The 24218-nt window shown below is 38.0% G+C and overlaps 1 protein-coding gene across 6 annotated transcripts in view; it reads right to left on the reverse strand.

Annotated features, from left to right (window-relative positions):
• The window catches only part of LOC129778206 (all trans-polyprenyl-diphosphate synthase PDSS1), a 247833-nt gene that overhangs the window by 170588 nt on the left and 53027 nt on the right, over window positions 1-24218 (reverse strand). Inside the window, exon 1 of one of the 6 annotated variants that reach the window (XM_055784998.1) lies at window positions 21162-21185. The exons of the other annotated variants lie outside the window; for them this stretch is intronic. Coding sequence (XP_055640973.1) covers window positions 21162-21170 — 9 coding nt within the window. The 5' untranslated portion in view covers window positions 21171-21185. Of the gene's footprint in view, window positions 1-21161; window positions 21186-24218 lie in introns of those variants that run through there. 6 annotated transcript variants of the gene reach the window in all.

Here is a 24218-nt window from a genome sequence, read left to right on the forward strand (position 1 = left end):
AGTGAGGATTAAATGAGTGTATATAACACGATACCAAATGTATAAACTCTTTCCGTCGGTTTTCCCTAAAAAAATACATTTTAAAATGTTTTTTTTTATTTTTTATTTGGCATAATTCTTTATGTATCTAAAACTCTCAATCTTAGATATCACACATTTTTGTTCAAATTAGAGCTTTGTGCGAGGAAAAATTCCACAGTAAACTTTTTGCATAGGGCTGAAAATGGAGAAATAATATTATTCAAAACACTGCTGACAAAAGCTTAAAAATATGGATTAGCAGGATATATACACTTAACTACAAGTATGCAATTATTACTTCGTACTTAAATAACGCAACAGTCTTATCAGGAATACAGATTCCAATACAGAATTTCTATTTACTCTACAGATAAAAAAGATTTTTAGCTCAGGAATACAGATTTCAATGTGGCAACATTGCACCGAACCTTTCAATACCATTCAGCGCAACAGTTTCAAAGCAACGCTACGTTTCAAAAAAATATCCGAAATAATATAAAGTAAATTGATTTTTTTAATTTGCCGGGGAAGAGCTTGTGTGAATTCTGGAGTTTTTTTTTGACTTATTGATTGGTGACTTTCCGATCGGTTGTTCAATTTTCGCGAATTCGGGCCTTAGTTCTGGGTAAAAAGTGACGTAAAGCTACAACACTTTGCAAGCCGGATGGGAAGAAGGTTCGCTCCAGCAGTGGGAGCGGTGTTCTTCGGTTGGAAACTGAAGATTGAGATTCGTTGCACTGCAGTTGCCATAACTGCCGCCACCACAACACTATCGAATTCGGATTTTCTTTTACCGTTCTGCGAAAGTGGTCAATTTTTGTGTAAAAATCGTGATTTTTCAAGACTCTAATTGCAGGCTCATCGAAAAGTGTTTAAAATGATATTGCAGCGAAACTTTAAAAGATCAGCGCTTAGAGTTGGGTGTCAAGTGACTTGAAACAATCAAGTATATCAGGCATTTTTAGGAGGAAATTAGCAAAAACTAAAATTGAAAGCTGCTAGCGTACTTCAAGAGAGTTTGTCCTCATAGGAATAGAAAAAGCAGAAAGGCCCATCTGGTCGCTCACAAATTCCACTGTGACAATGCAAGAAAACCACCCCATTCCGGTAGCCTCCGCGGTAGCAATATTTTCGTGTGGCTTAGGCATTGCACCAGCTGAGGAATCGAAATTCTCACGCGTTTGTGTCATTCACACAGAACCAGAGATAAAGGCAGGTTCCGCGATCGTGATGGTACTGTTAAGTAGTGCTAAGAAGTAAGGCAACAAAAATCACTTCTGGATGGTAAATTTTGCGATCGTTGTCATCCTTCATTATGAATTCACGGCAACATCGGCATGAGAGTCCCCCCGGAGGAAAAAATCCCCAGCTACGGACTGAAGGGATTTGGCGGAAGGACGAAATATGCACGGGTACATAGGGCAAGAACATGGTTGCTTGATTGTGTTTCCAACAGCCGAAAAATTAAAATTCTTCCGGTAGCTCAGCTCGCATTAACGTATCTTTTCATCAACTTCAAAAACAGGTATATATGGAAATCGTGACTTCGGTGCGTTTGTCAATTTTGGACTGAGCTGGAAAACATTCTTGTTTTACATTGTTAGACTAATTAACGACGTAAGCGTTAACGGTGTTTAAACACCTGCAAGACACTTCGCTTCATGCTAAACAGATAGACAAATTTTGCATTTTCAGAGGATTAGGTTCAGAAACATAAGCTTGTCACTGCTGCTCGAATCCCTGACTTCGCTACCACATCAAAGAGATTCCAACGTGATCGTATTAGAATAGACGACGAACTAGAAATTTCACTTCACAACACAACTGAAACCGAATCTGAAAAAATAGCAAAGACCCATGAACCGGTTGTCGCAATCAGCGGTTTCAATGAGCAAAATCACACGAGCGCAATGCATTTCTCAGTGTAGTTCAATTTCCGTTATGCAACGCGTTGCTGAAGGTCATTGCGTGCCGCTCATTGCTCATTGCGTGCCCCCGTTCATTCGCGCAATTGCCATTCGATGACGATTCAATACAGAACCAGAAAACCAGTCCCTTTCTGCGATGAAATCTAGCTCGAAACGGGATCATTGAAGAAAACTAAACGAAATATAATTGTTACTGCACCAGAGCCCTCACAATCTAAGTCCGTTCAACACACACACGTGTACTCGGCGCATTCGTTGGGGGGGGGGGCTTGCGCTATCTGTTCATGCTCAATTGACAACAATCGAACCGGTTATCCTGCGGTGCTCAAGCGAAAAAATATCGAAATCAATTATGTAACCTTCAGCATATTTGTGACCGCGTTCGGCCCCGGCTGCACAATTGAATTATCAAGCTAATGACCGTATCAAATGCTTCTAACATCCGCTGCGCCGGGGCGACGAAACAGAACAAATCCCCCTCCCCTCCCCAATCATGTGTGCGCACACGCCGTCTGATGCCAACATTGTTAGAGCTGCTGAAGGTTGTTGTTAGTAGAGGAAAAAAAAAACATGTCGTTAAAATAAACATCAACTGATTATGAATGAAAATCAGAGCATGATGACCGTCAGCCCGACAGTTGCAGACCGCTGTGACCGCTTGTCTTTCTGCTTAGACATGGTCTGTCATTGCCATACGCCCCACCGCCGCCACTGGCAGGAGGAGGTGGGCGCGTAAAATCATATGACAGTTGGTGATAATTTTTATATTAGCGTGTAGATCTTTGATAAGCAAGTTCAAAACGATTGTGTTATTTTTTGTGTCTCCTATGTTTTGCGTACACAGTCTGATATCGACACTTGTCATTCGATTCTAAATGAGCTACGCCTTGGTCATCAACTTATAGCTTTACTTGCGTCAGTTTCATTAGACAATATGGTATCTTGAGTGACAAGCTGAAATATATGCGCGCGTTAGTAAAAGTCGGAGGAATGTTCCTAGCACCAGGACGCAAACTGCAGTGACTCGAGTTCGTATGCCACCATGCAGATCATTTTTCATTACTTTTGAAAGCCGAAAACAAGTTTCGGAACATTCTATTTAGATAATGGTATACAGTAATGCTTTCAAATCCGGACACTTTTTCATTACATTCAATACCATACCAAACCCTTATACCAATTTAGTGTAGTGTCAAACATAGTACCTAGCTGTTGAAAATGTCAAAAATCTAAATAAATATTTCTGTTTCACATACTCTTGTCCGTAATATAAAGCACATCCAGAAGATGATTTTCAATCCGGACGGATCAAAAGTTAAGGATAGAATTTTGACGTGGGACTACGTCTAACCGGAGTATATGGGGGGTAAAATGAAAACCTAAACACAGAACATGCAGGAAAAAATGAAAGATTCCGAATGCTTATAACTCGAACATTTCTTACTGGATCGGAAAGATGTTTGCATCAATTGATAGGGAATATTTCTACGCTTCTCTCGCAATTGATAAAATGTTATTTTTCATTAGCTAAACAAATGAATAACTGTAAAATGTTAAGCGTTATCTAAACGCTCTAACTGCCTCATTTTGATTGGCCCGATCTACGGTTTCCCTTACACAGCCATCAAAACCAAGCCGCCTTGGGGAAATCGGCATTGCAAATACATGAAAGTATGGGGACTTTTGTTCTCACCGAAATGTGTTCCCTAACACATACTTCAAAACCAAGCAGCGCTGGAGAGATCGGCATTGCAAATACATGAAATTCGGGGGTATTTTTTTCCGACTGAAATGTGTTTCCCTAACACAGACTTCAAATATATGGAGCTTAGGGAAATTAGCATTGCAAATACATGCAAGTCGGGGGTGTTTTTGTTCCGACTGAAATGTGTTTCCCTAACACAGACTTCAAATCCAAGGAGCGTGGGGTAATTGGCATTCCAAATACATGTAAGTCGGGGGCATTTTTGTTCCGACTGAAATGTGTTTCCCTAACATAGACTTCAAACCAAGATGTCTGGGAAATGGGCTCAGCAAATAAATGCAAACTGCGAGTACTTTTGTACTCGCTTGCCTTTGTGCAAACTAGAATATGTTTCCTTAAAACGATCTTCCGGGGGTACTTCTGCACTCGCATGTTTTTTTGCACTCCGAAAAGTGTTTTCCCAACACGGATTACAAAAGCGGGTACGAACACAACGCTTTGGCTCGGTTATTCTAGATTACATTGAAGGATATGCCTTCATATATTCTGCTCACTTAATTTCTACGCATACCATTTGATGATTAGGCAAAATGTTGATAACTGTTTACTACGATAACGCCTATTGATTAAACAAAATGCGTTCAATGTACATGTCTAAATCGAAACTGAGTGCCTGAAGTTCATCAAATCAAGCAAAATCGCGGTTCGGGGAATACACTTGAGAGATGCAAACTTCAGAAGGAAACGTAAAATAAAATAATCGTTTGATAATTCTTCCGTTCACATAATTTGTCCTAGGCATCATACCAAAAGTAAAAGGACTGTCATTAAATTTACTTGTAACAAAGAACATAACCTATCACAATGCACGAATTGACCTTATATGGAATTATAGAATATTTTTACTCACAAAGCAATTGAATTCAATTGAATTCGGACATTGTTTCATTCAATCAAAAATTTAATCAATACAAACGAATGATTGCTACGCTAAGGTAGTCCCACGTAAACCTTGCGGTTATATCATAGATATGACCCACCCATTTTTTTTATTGAAGGACTTGCATGAGAGTATGTTAGAAGCCCCTATATGGAGTATGGAGCAAAGATTTTCGATCCGGGGGACAAAACGAACGCGATTATATACAGTCTTTTCACTGTATATTATTGATGAAACGGATAGTAGTTTGGCCGGATACCGGATACCATATATCCGGCAAACTTCGAGGCCGGATAGCCAGATATTCGGCTTTTTATTTGCGAATACTAAACTGGGAGAAACTGCAGACGTGCATGATGCTACATAAGAATAATGAATTAAGGTCGTTTTATATTATCTAGCACGTAGCGTACACGGCACGTACCGACACGGGCAGACAAATACATGATGTATTCATGTTATCAGGCATAGCAACTTCTCTGTACGGACCGGCAGCGCAGACGGAGAAGAGAAATTTGTTTTCGGAACGGGAGAATAAATTCGCGTTGACGAAATTGAGCCAAGCGTAGCTACTGGTGATTGAACCGATGTCGTACCGAAGAGCGACGAACGCACCCATACCACGAACTTCGGCGTTTGTTTTGTATGTATGGTGCTACTTGCCCGTGTAGTTCGTGTCCGGCACCAGCGTTGCCAATGTTCCAGTTTAAACTGGATTCTTCCAGTTTTTTTCTCCTCGATCCAGTTATCCAGTCCAACCATAAAATCTTCCAGTTTGTTATAATTTTGTCCAGTTTTATCCAGTTTTTTATATGTGTGCTTCAGTTCAACCCGTTTTATGTAAAAGAAATTTACAATGATAAATTTTATCCCTCCCTCCACCTTCCTATCCTTTGACCAATTTAATTTTTTGACATTTATCGTTCGATTGATTCAAGGTGTATTTACTTTAGATCGATCTTTCTTTTTCTTACACACTCAACTCAGTGTTATCTTTCTCCCGCAATTAGTTAGCGCGCAGTGTGGTGAAAATATACTGTTTTCAGCCATGTTTCATCTACCTCATTGACTTTTGCGCCAAGCATACGACAGGTAACACTGTAATTTTGTTCTTTCCATTCCGTTCAACTCGTCGGTGTTTTGTGAAAATTCCAGAACGAAGAGCTCTCCCGAATTCTGGAAACATTTCTTCAAAAACAAGGTATCGCATAATTTTCATCTCATTTATCAGCCTACCTAAGCAGCAACTTGCTACAGTGTCTTTGAATTTTAAAAAAAAGAGATATTCTAGGTCCTTCAAATCCTCCAAACCAGTTCCAATTGATCTACCATTTCTTCCATGACTGGTACATTGTTCATAGCAAGAAAACTTACCCAGAATAGTTCATAGAGCCCACGTGCTATGCTAGATTTGAATCTATATAAAGATGTTATAGATCCTCCGAATCATTCTAAAGGTCTGGATTTCATTGGAGTAAATGTGTTCCATTGAATTTAATTTGAGATTCCGTTTTCATCAATTGGATATTAGTTTCTCATGGTCACTCGAACATTTTTTAGTTCTGAATAGCATTAATTTTACGTAAAATCTAAACACCCCTGAAAAGCTAATGCATATTTTTTCAAAAATACTTTCTCGAGTAAGAGAAAATAATTAATGATACCTCATTTTTAACTTGATTCCAAAATTTGGATTGAACAACTTCTCAACACCAAATTTTGATCATTTTCATACAAAAGTAATACTTCAGCAGTGTTGTTTTAGCATAGAATGTGCTTATTTGAATATTGGAATAGTATTGTAATTAAATGTATAATGTTTGTTTTTTTTTGTATTTTACCTCATATCTCATGCTAATCCATACTTTTAAGGTTAGGTTCAATGCAGTGATCTATAACCAGAAAACGTGTCTCTATGTACCTAAATGATTCACATTATCGAGCAGTTTTGCGATGTTTTTCTATCAGCGATTTTTTGCACATGATGCGAGATTTTTCAAATTTTGCCCAAATAAAACCGTATTTTCTCGAGGTTCTAGAAGAAAAGATCCTCAAATATTGTTTCACAGCAATGTTCGAGTGGTGCGAAATGTCATTTTGATCTACCCGAATGATTTAATTGATTAATGGTTTATTTCGCCATTTTATGAACTACATATAAATACTGCACGAAGCTTCAAAGGAAATCCTAGGCAAAAAGTAAAAAAATCATTTTAGATAAATCATAGCCGTTCTTTTAAAATAGGACGGTTTTACAGGATCCAGTTTTCTTCCAGTTTTTTCAAGAGCAATCTTCCAGTTTTTTGAAAAATATTATTGGCAACTCTGCCCAGCACCGGCAAAATATTGTTTTCGAGAATTCCCTCATGCATTTGTCTGAAAAGTGCTGTGTATGCACGGAGCCGTTCCGCTATATATACGCATACATATTTGAAACACATGCAATAATATTTTTTTTATTTAAATCGTTTATTTTTACAGGCTCAGTTACATAGGTTTAAAGGAGCCGAACTCCTTACTCTATTGTTACTAGTATACATACATTTTTCCTTAATTCTAATGTTAATAATATAGGAAACCGATTACTCGCGGTCGACTCGAGTTTAGAAGGGTGACAAATTGCAATAATATTTGTCTTGCATGAAACGTGCCGTGCCGGTTACGTGCCTGATAATATAATATTACCTTTACGATTAAATTTTCTGTATAGAATGAACATCCCTTAATAGAGTATCAAGTTTTCTGTCTGCAAGGAATACTGAACACTTTTTTTCTGCAAAGGATTTTCTACGATGAAATTTTCGTGGATATACTGAAATCATTTTGGAACAGTTTCAACGAAGTGGAAAATTTCAACTGTTATGCAAAAACATTTCGAATGGATTGCAATCACGTTCCTTACGTAAGATAGTCATTAAACTCTAAGCAGTACCCCAATTGGCAAGGTTTGCTAGAGTTTATCTTTCAACTCCTTACAGTAGTATTTAGAAAGGAAAACTGTTCTCTGAAGCTAACCTGGTGTACGGAGCAAAGCGTAATTGGTCGGTTAAAAATTTATATTAGAAATAATAGTATTAATGAATTAATGTTATCAGTTTATATTAATTTAATTTTGGAAACAAATGATTTATCTTGTGTTGGGGGGTCTCCGTACCCACATTGGTTGCGCGTTCGCTTAGTAAGCGATCGATCGTGAGTTCAAAACTCAGGACCCTCATTGACCAAAAATTTCAAATTTCTAATTCATAAATTCAATTGTGATGTTTTTGCTCTGTCCGAAACCTGGCTCTCTTCTCAAAATGATCTCTCTTTCCACGATTTTAATATAATACGCTTGGACCGCGATGACAGATACGGAGGGGTACTATTGGGGATTAATAAGTGCCACCCATTTTTTAGAATTGAACTTCCACCTATTGGAGGGATCGAAGCTGTTGCTTGTCATGCAAACATCAGAGGCAAAGACCTCTGTATTGTCAGTTTGTATTGGCCTCCGAGAGCTGCGGTTAGCCGCAAGCAACTTGTTGACATGTGCTCACTCCTTCCTGAGCCACGATTGATCTTGGGAGACTTCAACTCTCACGGAACTGCCTGGGGGGAACAGTACGACGACAATCGTTCATCGTTGATATATGACCTTTGTAACAGCTTCAATATGACCGTTTTGAATACTGGGGAAACAACACGTGTACCTAAACCTCCTGCTAACCCTAGTGCTCTTGACCTCTCGCTTTGCTCGAATTCACTATCGTTAGATTGCAAGTGGAATGTAATCCAGGACCCCAACGGCAGTGACCACTTGCCAATCAAAATTTCCATCACCATTGGTTCGAATTCTTCTGAATCTATAAACATGGCATATGACCTCACAAGACACATTGACTGGAAAAAATATGCGGACGCGATTGATCTAGCCATCAATTCCAGAGATGGTTTGCCTCCATTGGAGGAGTATAACTTCATTTCTCGTTTGATCTATGACAGCGCGGTTCGCGCTCAAACGAAACCCATCCCAGGCTCCACTATTCGTCGAAGGCCTCCCAATCCATGGTGGGATAGCCAATGTTCCAAGCTTTATCAGGATAAATCGAACGCATTTAAAGCTTTTCGAAAACGTGGAACCATTGAGAATTTTCAAACGTATTTGGACCTTGAAAATCAATTTAAAAACTTGATCAAAGGGAAAAAGCGTGCTTATTGGCGAACTTTCGTGGGAGGTTTGTCACGAGAAACGTCAATGAAAAAATTATGGAAAGTGGCTCGAAACATGAGAAATCGCTCTTCATCGAATGAAAGCGAAGAATATTCACATCGATGGATTTTTAAATTTGCACGGAAAGTTTGTCCCGATTCCGTTCCTGTGCAAAAAATTGTTCGAGATATACCACAAGATAGGTGCGATCTTGATTCCGAATTTTCGATGGTAGAATTCTCTCTTGCTCTCCTTTCTTGTAACAATTCGGCTCCAGGAACAGATAGAATTAAGTTCAACTTGCTGAAAAACCTCCCTGATGTGGCGAAACATCGCTTGTTGAATTTATTCAATCGGTTTCTGGAGCATAATGTTGTTCCAGATGATTGGAGACAAGTGCGAATTATAGCTATTCAAAAACCCGGAAAACCCGCGTCCGACTTCAATTCGTACCGCCCAATAGCAATGCTGTCTTGTATACGGAAATTGTTGGAGAAAATGATATTGTTTCGCCTTGATCGTTGGGTTGAAACGAATGGCTTACTCTCAGATACACAATATGGGTTCCGCAGGGGCAAGGGGACGAATGATTGTCTTGCGTTGCTTTCTTCAGAAATTCAAATGGCTTACGCCGAAAAAAAACAAATGGCTTCAGTATTCTTGGACATAAAGGGGGCCTTTGATTCTGTTTCAATAGAGATTTTGTCAGACAAATTACACTCTCGGGGTCTACCGCCTCTATTGAATAATATGTTATATAACTTGCTTTGTGAGAAACATTTGAATTTTTCTCATGGAGATTCGGCAGTAAGTCGGGTCTCTTACATGGGCCTCCCTCAGGGCTCATGTTTAAGCCCCCTTTTGTACAACTTCTATGTAAGCGACATTGACAATTGCCTTACACAAAATTGCAGCTTAAGACAACTTGCAGATGATGGAGTAGTGTCTGTCGTAGGATCAAACGAATCCGACCTGCAAGAACCCTTACAAGATACATTGAACAATTTTTCAACCTGGGCCATTGGGCTAGGGATCGAATTCTCCACGGAGAAAACAGAGATGGTGGTTTTTTCTAGGAAGCATAGACCAGCAAAACCAAAGCTTCAACTTTTGGGTAAACCAATCACTCATGCTATGTCATTCAAGTATCTTGGGGTCTGGTTCGACTCCAAATGTACTTGGGGGGCCCATATTAGGTATCTGAGTAAAAAATGCCAACAAAGAATAAACTTTCTCCGTACAATTACCGGCACCTGGTGGGGAGCCCATCCAGAAGATCTTATAATGTTGTATCGAACAACTATTCTCTCAGTGATGGAGTATGGCAGTTTCTGTTTTCAATCAGCTGCCAAAACACACCTCATTAAACTCGAGCGAATTCAGTATCTTTGTCTCCGTATCGCGTTGGGATGTATGCCCTCAACGCATACCATGAGTCTCGAGGTTTTGGCAGGCCTACTCCCACTAAAAGATCGCTTCAATTTATTATCTCTTCGGTTCTTCATCCGGTGTAAGGTCATGAACCCATTGGTGATCGGAAATTTTGAGCAGCTGATCGGGCTAAATCTTCATTCTGGATTCATGACTTCATATCATGAATTCATCTCCATGCAGGTTGATCCTTCTTCGTATATTCCCAACCGTGTTTGTTTTCCTGACTACATCAATTACTCTGTACATTTTGATCTGTTCATGAAGGAGAAAATCCATGGAATTCCAGATTATCATCGATCGGGGATCGTTCCTACGATCTTCAATGCAAAATATGGGCGTATCAATTGTGATAATATGTACTTTACTGATGGGTCCTCTATGAATGAGTCCACAGGATTTGGAGTGTTCAACGAATTGTTTAGCACCTCACACAGTCTTCAGAATCCTTGCTCAGTGTATATTGCTGAATTGGCAGCAATTCATTGGGCGCTGGACAGCGTCGCCTCACGACCTGTTGAACACTATTACATTGTAACGGATAGTCTTAGCTCTGTCGAAGCTATCCGTTCAGTGAGGCCGGAAAAGCACTCGCCGTACTTCCTTGAGAGAATACGAGAAATTTTGAGTGCTTTAACCAGACGCTGTTATGTCATTACCTTTGTCTGGGTCCCCTCACATTGCTCAATTCCGGGTAATGAGAGGGCTGACTCATTGGCAAAGGTAGGTGCAATTGAAGGCGATATTTATCAGCGTCAAATCGCCTTCAATGAATTTTATTCTTTAGTCCGTAAAAATACCATCGTTAAATGGCAACGTAAGTGGAACGAAGATGAATTGGGTCGGTGGCTTCACTCGATTATCCCTAAGGTTAGCCTCAAACCATGGTTCAAAAGTCTGGACTTGAGTCGGGACTTTATTCGCACCTTCTCTCGACTCATGTCCAATCACTGTTCGTTAGACGCGCTACTCTTTCGTTTTAATCTTGCCGATGGCAATATCTGTGCTTGTGGCCAAGGTTACCACGACATCGAACACGTTGTTTGGTCGTGCGAGGTGTATCTTGTTGCCAGATCGAATTTAGAAAACTCTCTTCGGGCCAGAGGAAGACAGCCCAATGTGCCGGTGAGAGATGTGTTGGCTCGGTTAGACCTTGATTACATGTCCCAAATATACGTCTTCTTAAAAGTTATCGATCTTCGTGTGTGATTGTCCTTATATCCTTATATTTTCCTTTTCCTTTTCCTTCGCGAGAAATTAAATCCCTTCTTACTAACAATAGAATAAGGTGAAATGTAAATACATGTTAGATATAAGATAGGCTTAAGAATTGAGTATGATGAATGTGAGTGCGAATGTGAGTGTGAACATTGTCAACATATCCTTATATCCCTTCCTTTTCCTGAAAAAAATGTCACCCTTCTAAACTCGAGCAAACCGCGAGTAATCGGTTCTCTACTTCATTAACACTAGAATTAATGAAAAATGATTATATATACTTGTAACAATACAGATAGGAGTTCGGCTCCTTTAAACTTATGTAACTGAGCCTGTAAAAATAAACGATTTAATAAAAAAAAAAAATCTTGTGTTAATGAGAAATTATTTATTTTTTTCTAATATCCGGTATCCGACCGGATAGCATATATTGGCCGGATAGGCCGGATATCGGATAGTTACAGGATCTCTATACGAGTATAATCGAGCCAAAAAAAATTGTTTTACTTCCATATATTTTTTGTTTTTGAATATAAAAGAAAAAATCATTTTTTGGTTCATCCCCTTAAAGTCAGAAAAGATACCTTTCTCACATAAAAAAATTACATATATATGAAATCTTTCAGCATGTGATAGAGGATCATATTTGATGAAAACAATCCTTCTACGCATATGGTCGAAATTCAACAATGACAGAGTTATAGAACTCAGGGTCTTAGAATATCATTAAATATTCACGAGTAACGAACATAATTTAATTTCAGTGTAAAAGACTTTTTTTGGCTTGAAACACACTGCCCTCATTATATTTATGATAATAACAAACGAGTTCATTTTGTTCATATCGCTAATGCATGGACAAATTTGCTATAATGGATGAATGCGGCATTGCATGGGGTTCATAACATCGCTGTTATTTATACTTATTTATACAAAAGCAACAAATTGATATTCATCACATTTGAAACGATATTCGTTCTGACATTGATTTTATCAATGTCAGAAATAATAAAAAAAATAAAAAAATTTGATCAAAATAAAAAAAAAGTCAGTCTGGACCATTTGGAGAACAAAAACGGCAGAGTTCGATGAAACGAACTTTGCAAGAAATCGCGCTGGATTTTGTTTGGCGAGATTGTAACAACGGCATAAATAAAAACCAACCGTACACGGCTGCCTCAGGTTAAAAGTAAACAACAGCTGATATTCATTTGCCTGAAATGAAATTCAATTCTGGCATCTTGAATAATCAAGGTGAAAATGACATTGGGTGGGAAAATAAACTTCAAAACATATTGAAGAACAAAAGTTCATTTGCTCATATTCACTGGTTGTCTGGATCTGTCATTTTGATTTTCGTTTGGAATATATACGTTTTCGATGCAACCTAGTCAAAAAAATCTATGCATTTGATGCATGGCACCTCCAATCCAGAGACCATGTAAACAATCAATAATTAAATACAATCAATAGTTACGAAAACAAAATCACACAATTTTTTTTCGCAAATGTGATATTTTTTCAAATAAGAGCTCTAGCTTATTGGCTTCAATTTAATATATCGATCATCTAAATCGGTACAGTAGTTCAAAAGTAATGTAATTTTAATTTTTGGAAACAAAATTTTTTTGGAAAAATGGGATAAAATTATTTTTTTCCGGCCATTACTTAAAGTTGAAAAATCATAACTCAAAAACGAAAACTAAGACATCACTGAGTTTTGAACATGATATGTAGAACATCCTACGCTTTCAAAAATATAAAAAAATATTTAGCTGCCTTTGTTCCGAGACAATGTGAACTATAAAAAAAAAACAAATACAGTTAACTCTGCCAAACTCGATATTCTGTAGGGGAAGTGGGGGCATAGTGGTCACTCTAAGGATTATGTCCATTTCCGGCGTCCACATACCGCTTAAATTCCCGTTTCTCGAAGAACATTATAGTTCAACTCATTGTTATTCAAGATAATAAACGGCTTTTACTATAAAAATTAAAAATAGTACACTTTTCATCGTTAGAAAAAAAAATCGAACTTTTTTTTTAGCTTGGAGGTAAAGTGGTCACCTAGTGGGGGCACTCGCACATATCAAGCTTAATGGGATAGATTTATGCGTTTTTTTAGTCCAAATTTGTTCAAATCATATTTGATATAGTACGTACACGTATGAAATAAGCTTGGTCTATTCACCTAAAGTCTCAATTTAAATTTTCTCATGCATACAAAAACGTAGTAAGAAACACATAACGTTCCGCATAATGAGGCTTGGTTTAGTTAGAGCGGCATATTTATCCACAAAAGGATCCTCTTCAAGAGCAAAATGTGATGCGGTATAGCAGCTTTAGAAACAGAACATTGTAAGTTGTTATTCACCTATGACCACTTTGCCCCCAAACATCAAAGTAATTTCTATGCTAATTGATCTCTAAGATTAAACAAAATATCTGTTCACCTCTCCTAGAATATGTGAACAGTCGTTCAAACTGGTGATTTGTCCAATATATCAGATTTAATAAACTAAATTTCACGAGAAATACCTTAGATACTATGCGCACAGAACTACGGCCTAATGGCTATCGAGAGAGCAATTTCTGTTTTTATTTATATTTTGACATCTACTGAAGTACAGGGCGGCTCAAAAATCATTAAATTCTTCAAACATATGGTGACTATCAATACGGCATCTATAGTCAATAATTATACTATCAAACAAACAGGTGACCACTTTGCCCCCCATGACCAATTTGCCCCCACTACCTCTATCTCGATATGTTCCCTAACTCGATGGGTTTCATGGCACCTTTGATTGATTCTACAGGCATTTTTCTCTCCATAACTCGATAGCTCCCTAACTCGATGGCCCAAAATTTGATATGAATAAATCTTTACACATCTATCTATCGCATAAACCATAAAAACTTTTATTTTAAATTTGATACATACTGAAAATATTCTTTGTGTTATGGGCTCATCGCGTTGAGGGAAGTAATATAAAAACCATTCTCGAGATAACATTTTGAATATTAAATTAAATTTTTGGAGGAAGATTTTTTAACGATGTATTTAAAATGTTACTTTCTCTAAATTGTACTTTGCTTTCCCAATAACTTCGCTGTACAACTTACTTATTCAGACATCTGGATTTCGAGGTTTTTGGTTTTTGGTTTTTCGCAGAAAGGTCAATGATTCTGGATGTGCCTTTATCAGTTGTGATTTATATTGGTCGACTGATGACGAAAATTGTGATTCTAGGGTAGCTGCCACCATATGTACAAAATTCCGAAAAAACGGAGAGGGTCGTGGTAGCAGCCTGCTGATTTGTCCTGGAATTGCTCAATATATAATCGATTCGTGTGTATACACATTTCATGCATTTGCCAATATTTTTCAAGTCTTATAGCGTTTGAGTCAGAAATTTTTGTAAAAATTCAAGAAAAGAAAACTCAGGCCCTTTTAAAAAAAATCGTCTATATTTTTTTTTAATTTCATGTACCTATGCAAAATTGTGAAAATGTCTTTTACCTAAAAGATTTCTCTACTTGTCACGAGTTGACATGAAATTCGTCAAAAAAAAGAAAAGAAGAAGAAAGAAAGTATATATAATCCACCCGAGATTTAAAATCACGGTCTTGCACCAGCTAGCGACCAGACAACAATCTTCCCTAATGCTGATATCACACCCAACGTTTTTGCTCGATACAAGAATGGAAGAGAAGCAGCAAAGCGAAACATTGCATCCCAAGGAGAGAAGCGAAACATTCGGCCCTATTCTATAATTCAAGTCGAACAGGATTTTGTTCGTTAGCTACTTTTCCTATTACAGATTAGAGAACCAATAAATGCATGGGAAAAAGGTGAACTTCGCGTTTTCAAACGAGACTTTCTGCAAATGATGATCCCGCCAAAAAAATACCCTTTTTTTACAGTGTAAAATCACTATATTAGATAGCGTATTTTTTCGCAGGAATCAACGTTCTTTGGGAAGTCCCGTTCGAAGGTTCAAGATCATCATTTTCATTGGCACTCTATTACAGATACTGAGTAAGTCTGTCGCATCGACCGAGTGAAAGCTATCGGTGCAACTGTGATAACTTTTTAGTGGGTTGCGAGCTTTTTCAATTTTTTTTTCTTTATGGTCCAGCCTCCTTCCCCTACAGAGGTTTGAGCAAGACGAGTTATCAAAAAGATAATTTATTTATTTTTCTCAACATTGAAATCAGTTTAGCAAACATGAAAAACGAACCGATTTTATTTACAGATATAAGTTCAAAAAATTGCAATGTCCAAAAAAGCCAATACTCAGTCATGTCCGCCACAGAGCCGATACGGTTCCGACGAGGCCCTTGCAGCCAAGTGGTCCACCAGAGCACAAGTCCAACCGCCAGCCTTGTTTTGGATTGATTATGAATACCCTCATTCAGAGAAATCGACAAAATTTCCTTTACGAGAAATTCCTAGACCGGCACTTAAAAAAACTTTCAATTTAATATCCTTTATATCTGTGTCTCGCGCGCGACGCTCAAACTTTTGTAGACTACTTTTTTTTTTTTTTAAACTAATACAACTATAAGAACGACAAAATAAAAATAAAAACAGTCCATCATCACCAAGATCATGACAGACATAATAGAGATCAATACAAATTTAAAAAAAAATAATTTTTAAAAAAATAAATAATCTACATAATATAATCCGTTCAAAAAAAACTTCGTCAGATTCATTGAAAATATTGAAAACAAACTGCAAAAAAATTGTCCACATTAAATTATCCGTTCGTATAAAACTTCGTCAGTAAAGATCTTCGTCATAAAAATAAACAAAAACTCTTTCAGCTGTCAAGAACACAGCTTTTACATGTGAAATGCAGTGCCTCTTAAATTCTGTAAGTGTTGTTGCGCATTTAATATGTCTTGGCATCGAGTTGAACATCATTTTTCCAACATTTATTCCTTTGAAGTACAACGAATTTTGTGAAGCACATGACAAGAAATTAGGTGTTCTTAATTCATTCGCGTTTCTAGTGTTATAACTATGGAATTCACTTCCTCTTTCAACTCGATCACACAAATATCGAGGCAGCAAACCGTTAATTACTTTAAAAATGAACACCACAGTTAAATAAACAATTCTTTGCTTCACGGATAACCATTGCAGAGCGTCCAACATTAAAGATGAGGAAGTGAATCTGTTACATTTTAGTATCAACCGCATTATATTGTTTTGCAAGCGCTGTAATTTCGATATTTGTGTGTCATTGGCTAAAAATAAAATGGAAGAGCAAAAGTCTAAATGAGGAGAGATGATTGATTTGTATATTTGCTGCAAATAGTTAAATCGTTTCTCAATCGACATAAGATTCCATACTCCTTGGCGATTTTCTTGATGACATTGTCAATGTGGGTGTTGAACTTGAGTTTTTCATCAATAATCAGGCCAAGATATTTAATGTCCCGAACTCGATCAATAGTCTCATTATCAATAACGATGGAGACGTTTTCATTTTAACGATTTCGCGAGATTACCATATATTTAGTTTTACTTATGTTCAATTTCAATTGCTCATAATTCAACCATCTACTTAAAGAATGTAAATCTCCATTCAAATGTAAAACGACCTGATCTAAATCATTAGCTGCAATGAATAACACAGTATCATCTGCAAAAAGATTGATATCACAAAATCGTAAAACTCTTCGCATGTCATTGATATACATAATAAATAAAAGGGGCCCTAATACACTTCCCTGAGGTACTCCAAGATTATTCCCTAGGGAATTCGAAATTGTATCATTAAAAATAGTCCGTTGAGTTCTGTCATTTAAATAGCTTTCGAACCATTTATATGCAGTACTCGTAAATCCAAAGCGCTTAATCGTGTTCAACAACGAGGGCCTAGAAATTGTTTCGAAAGCGCGTTTTAGATCCAAAAAAACAGCAATGATATTCTCTTCGCACTCTAGTTTCTCTTTCCATTTTGCTAATACCAAGTTCAATGCGGTTTCACAGGTTTGACCTTCCCGATTGTTCTGGTATTAGCAAAGCATTGCAATTTAAATAATTCCAGCAGCTGTCCTTTAACGACTACTTCTCATATTTTCTCTAGCGTGTGCAACATATTGATGGGACGAAACTCTTCGGCTTCAATTGTTCCAGCAACCTTTTGAATTGGAACTACGAGGGTCACTATTTATATTTCGGGAATAGGAACAAAAACAAATAGTTAAGCTGCGAATATATTTTTATTGTTTTTCAAAGTACTCGCCACCATGATCGATACACTTTTGCATGCGCTTAAACCAATTTTCGAAGCATTTATTCCAATCGACACGAGCCTTTTTCTTGAGCGATTGTCAAATTATGTGGGATCCAACGTGAACATAATTTTCGCACAACTAAGTGTTCATGTAAAATCGCATATGTGCTGGTGGAACTAATGCTTAGGGATGCCTCAATCTCACAATAGGTTACATGACGATCTTGTTCAATCATTTCGTGCACAGCATCGATGTTTTCTGGCACTACAGTCGATTTTGGACGACCTTCACGAAACTCGTCGGACAGCGAACTACGACCACGATTGAATTCACTATACCAGCGATACACAGTGGTTTTAGATGGAGCTTCATCGCCAAAAGTCAAATTAAGTTGATTGACGCACTCTTGTTGTGATAATCCACGTCGAAAGTCGTAAAAAATCATCGCACGAAAATGTTCACGATTCAGTTCCATTTTTTGCCGAGACCAAACTTTCAACTAAATATAAAATAAACAAATAGCGTCCGTATGACAAAATGTTCTGAGTACGTATATCGTCAAAAATGTCAAACTTTACGATGGAACCGTCAGATGGACTCACATGACATCAGTGTTGCCAATTCCCGAAATATAAATAGTGACCCTCATATTAAAGATTCCTTCCACACCTTAGGCACATGCCCAGTTAGCAAAGATTTATTAATAAGGTCCAGCAAGATGTGATCGATAACATGAAAGCAATCTTAAATAACTCTAGCATTGACATTATCCACTCCAGCTGTTTTTCCTAAAGAAAAGCAAAGAGTTCTAAGTTCATTTAATGTAATTGGGTGAAAACTTTCAAATCTACAACTACTGTTAACCGGCTGTTTTATTTCATCAGGTTCATCAACCAATTCAATGGACTGATTGATCAATGAAACACTATTGACAAAATAATCGTTAAACTTAGATGCTATAGCCTGTTCAGACTGTTCAAGTGTGCCATTAAAAGTTATGGACCGCGGTTTGCTATTACTAGGTTTTAATAAAGATTTCAAAATTTTCCATAACTCCTTGCTGTTGCTATGATGCAGATCAATCTTCCTCTGAATATATTCACAACGAGTTTTCTTAATCGATTGTGAATATCTATTGCGCGCGTTTGTGTGCATATTCCAATGATTTCCATCATTTGTTCTACAAAATTTCTTGTACCATCTGTCTCTCCCACGTTGAAGGCGTAAAAGATCCAAATTGTACCAGCTGTTCGAGTTTTTCATAGGAACAAATTTTTGCGTAACAAGCCGATTTGTACACTCTTTCAAGGTATTAGTTAGAACAGCTGATGATTCATCTAAATTACCGACCTCGAATGGAAAATCCAGGCTTCTCACTACGAGATTCGAAACAGCATGCTTCGAATATTTCCTCCAGCACTTTAATTTCACAACATCTTCGTTTACCACGAGATTATCCACAATATTGATAATTAAAGTCTCATGATCGGTTATTTTCAAATTGGTATCCGTGACTGTGTAAATAGTATCAATATTGAAATAAATATGATCAATTAAAGTTTTACTGTGCCTGGAAATGCGCGTAAATTCATGTACTGTTTGTTTCAAATTGAAGAAATCGTATACACGCTTCAAATGGTTCGAATTGTAGTCATCACGCCCATAAATATTGAAATCACCAGCTAATATATTCAGTTTGCTAGAGTCAAGGAACATTTCAAGCCAGTTTTCTAAAATTTCAACAAAACGCAAGTCGCTTGAGCTGGGACTATGATACAAAACACCAAAATTACACATCTTCATGCTATGTTCAACTGTAATGCCCAAGAACCAGTTACCATCAACAACTTCGTTAAGGCGAAGATTGATTTGAACTGATTCTCTGACTCAAATAGCAACACCGCCACCGTGCGCCTAGAATGTGATAAACACGCAGCAACATTATATCCCGGAATACTATACTGATCAAATGATTCTATTTCAACAATGTGTGTTTCAGACAAGATCTTTTTAGTTTAGTTTAGTTCAAGTTTTCTAAATTGGCCTTTTTCAAGGCTTGAGGCAAATAAACTGAGCAAGTTTGGAGCCTCTATAATTCAAAACATCATCATCTATTTCGCTCCCGCCACAATGCCACAAAATTTAAGTTTATCATCAGTTCTTCAATGAATTATTTTCCCAAAAGATTTCCGCCGTGGGCTCGCAAAATCAAACGTCTAGAGGCACATTTCAAGCAGAAAAGCATCGAACATACACAGCGATGCAATTTTACCGCTACGCATATCATACCGTCCGGTGGAAGGGCTTTGGCATTTTTGCATCACGCGCACACATGGTTGTTACAACGCCCAAATTCCAAAAGTTACGTTATTGTAAACGCATAATCGCCAAAGGTAGATTAAAGTGGTCAAGAATTTGGAATAATGATGCTTGTGGGAAGATAAAAACTCTTGTGTTGTCAAAAATGTTTAAAAATATTTTTTCAGCGCGTAGTGGTTAACATCCGTACCTCATACGCTAAAGGTAACTAGTTCATTTCTCACTTCCGACATTCTTTCTTTGGAATGGAAGAGAACCCGTTGGTCCAAGTGACGAAAATACAGCAAAATCATTTTTTTTAATCACATTCCATGTCAAATGAACCTCGTAGCAATCGAGAGTATCCGGTTATTATCTACTTTTGAAATAATACTAGCAACAAAGTTTATAAATTTCACTTGTTCCAAAAGTTCGTACGCTAAAAAGCCCAATGATTAATCAAACAGTTTTTTTTGTTGCAAATTTAGATATTTTTCCTAATTGTATTCAATTTTTTATGTGAAAACATTTTTCCGCACCGTGCAGAGTGATTAAAAAAAAACACATAAAATAAAAATAAGTAAATACAAATGAATGAATACAAAATAATTGAGCCCACACAAAGAATAATGTGAACAAATGTAACTATTTAAATTCCACCCCACGATAAATTTCATGAATACAGTGATGATGGCATTGAACTTTGGACACATGACAAAATTCACCAACTAAAAACCCATACCCATCCTCACTTCCTAATCATCAAACCATGGCGCTAATCAATCTTAATGGCAACAATCGTGGCCGAAAACAAAATAACTGTCTGCTAATTCATAGTGATCCCATAGCATCGGTACATTTATACTCTGAGTACAGCAGCTCCCGCGCGCGCGCCCCTTGAGCAGCAGTGTGTGTGTGTGTGTGGGGGGGGCGCAAACCCCCAACCACCGGCTGGCTTTGCTTCCGAAATCAGGAAGAAGGAAGTTTCATGCCACCACGACTTCAACCATCGTTCCGATCATTGTTTGTTGTGTTTTGCTATGCTGTTCTATTGACGAATGCTGAGTGGTGCGCAGCAGTGGTAAAACAGCTTTGAAAAAGGATCAAAGTTCAACCGATCGACGAATTGATGACATACGTACGTTTAGATGTGGGTAGAGCGACAGAACTGACCTTGGGCATAAAATGAACGCAATTTGGGGTTTCTTTTGTTTTGTGATGATTTGGGTGATTGTGGACATGTACCTATGGAGAGAAGAGAGGAAAAATTGGTTAGTTCTGATTAATTGAGGAATCCTGCTGAAATTATATACAATAGCCGACGGCAATAGGAAATTTGTACTCGCAATGAAAGTTCAAATTATTAAATTTAAACTACCTTGATATGACACCAAGGAAGCTAGATGTAAGACATTTGTCATATTAGACACCTCGGATACTGGTTGGTCTATAATCTTACAGTTAATCAACAGCAAATCCAGAATCTAGAAGCATGATAGCTGCTACCGGAGCAACTTACAAACGAAGTACCCGATGAATAGCTTCTGCGCATTGGCAAAACATTTGTCGATTACGTAAAAAAAAAAGTAGTAGAACTGTGCAACACCAGTCTACAACCATTCCAACCCCCATCACGACGTTGGTGGTTTGCCTAAGCACGGTTGATTGGAACCAGTGCCGAAGCGGCTGCGGCGGCGGCGTTGGCGGCGAAGGTGGGCACGATGAAGTGGAAATATCCATATCGCATGCTATTGCCGAAGCTGAAATGTAAACAGAATGTGCATGCAAACCAAAAACAGATGCTACAATCCGAAATCGCATTGCGATGCAATGCTGTGGCTGTGTATGGGTTTGAAGGCAGCGAGGCACTTGCAATCTCCGGTTGTATACAGCCGAGGGCTTCGCCACCAATTGCTTCACGGCTGCCCAATTGCCGATGCTGCTTTGTAATACGCGTTAGCCAAAACATTTTATTTTTCATAACATTAAATTATCAGACGAAAAATGCTTTACGTCACGATGTTTGGTGTGCGGAATGAAGAGCAAGATGCCACACAAAATGAACCACTTGAAGAAACCATTCGGAGGTGTGCGACGATCGGGCGGGAAGATCACCCCTACTAGTGGCGCACATGTTTGCTCTAGAGGCGTAGAGTTATGGCGGTAGGGCATTTCATAAATATGCACCACCATCTTCGGTGGTGGGTGGTAGCTATAGCACTTCACGGACCCCTGCAGACCTGTGCGTGCGGGTGTGCATGTGTGCAACGGTGAAAACGCGCTACTGTCCATTCAGGAAGACCCCGTTGGGGTGTTGTACGTAACCATGGAGCGATTTGTGGGAAATGTGAGCAACTCGTTGCACGCCTCTCTCACTCTTTCTCTTCGACTATAAATATCTGGTTCTTGAATGGCTGCGGCAATGTGCCAAACACAATCACACCAATACTTGTGCGGGCGCGCCAGTGGAGAGTCCGCCGTGTGTATTGGTTTGTGATTAGAGCCACTCGGTCAAAACTGTCCTACTTTATCCGAACGCACGTCGATCGCAACGCGTTGATACAGACTAGCAGTCGACGACCAATCTTGCGGGGTGCTTCTTCCACCGCCAACAGCAGCATTGGTGCCATGCGTCCATTTTTTTTTTCACTTGTTATTTTCCAACATTTTAGTATCAGTGAAACAAGGTCAGCAGGAGAATGGGCGAAGAGTTGTATGCGAGTGTTTTTATTTTTCTCATATTGAATTCGAAGTCTGCTTAAGCATGACTAAATTGTTTGATAGCCAAGTATTGGTTGAACCATTATCGGGTTCCGCGACAAATCAAGACTGGTGTGACAAGATTTCATTATCTGTTTTTTTTTTTGGATGGATTTACCAAGTTAAAACATTGAATACTCAGCAAAATATTTTTTTTGGCGATTTAATAATTATATTAGAGTAAAATATTCGAATAACAAAATAGAGCAATTCCACCCAAAATCAGCCGGCCGCTGACCCGACCCTCTCCGATTTTTCGACGTAGAACTACGTTTTTTATTAAGGGTGCCAAATCAGAAAACATGTCACGTTTTTATGAAATGAAGTTAATGTTAATAACTATTTTTGCCGCGAACGGATTTTGACGATTTACACACCAAACGAATCGGAAAATCCCTAAGATTTTTTGTTTATGCTATATATTACAATCCCCTGGTGTGTAAACTGTTTAAATTGATGAAAACTAGAAGCATTTCCATTTTCCCATATATTTGTCATTTGTGAGCTTCCCTGCCCATGCTGTCCATAACGAGCAACTTATCGGGGATCAACGAATGAGAATGATTTAAGGTTTTCATGAACAAAGAAGAAAAGAAGAGAACAAAGAATGAAGGGAAATATTTGCCTAGTGCATAAATATTGGATCTCGCTGAGACAAACTTTCAGTATCGTTCTAGATACGAAGCAATGAACATCGCTTGTTCTTCCTTGTTTTGCGTCATCACATGTCTTCGTTTCGGATTGAGCTGTGGACGTAACCAAATTACTCACTCGCTGAATGCCATATACCATTGCAGCATTATTATTACATTACATCAACATTACATCAAACTGACGCCATTCCATTAAGGTTCTGAACTACACAATTGTGTGGAGAATCATCAAACTAGGCTATCATCGCTCACCAATAAAATAATTGTTCAGGAATTTTGTGTGTGATTGGGTTTCGCATGACAGTAGCAGAATTATCTCCACCAAGGATGACAGCTAAGCTAATCGAGATCGGAAATATTAATAGAAAAGGCTTCTGTTGAGAAGAGCGTAAAGCGGAGGACTTGAACAAAATAACAGTGAAGTTCTACGTCAACAATGTGGTCGTGTCTTGGACACAACCTCCTATATTTTTTTATAAAAAAAATATATAACTTTTACATCCAAACTAGTGTTAGCAGCAAAGACATCATTCTTGACGGAAAAGATGCATTCTAGTGTGTTACAGCGTCAAATTTACAAATAAGAGCACCCGTTTTTGAGAGCGTTGAAATCTAAGACTAAATGTCAGAAATGTACCAAACAAAAAATCAAAAACGTTGCTGAGCAGGGATTGAACCAAGGCAGGCCGCCGGGCTGTAAGGCTAATTCACACAACCAACTGTATGATGTGTTGTCATACCAATGTAACAGAGAATTAAACACATTTTAAAATGAAATTGGAACTCATAAGTATACACGGAAAATGTTTTCTGAGCA

Source organism: Toxorhynchites rutilus, chromosome 1 (genome assembly GCF_029784135.1).
Source record: "Toxorhynchites rutilus septentrionalis strain SRP chromosome 1, ASM2978413v1, whole genome shotgun sequence".
Lineage (NCBI taxonomy): Eukaryota > Metazoa > Arthropoda > Insecta > Diptera > Culicidae > Toxorhynchites > Toxorhynchites rutilus.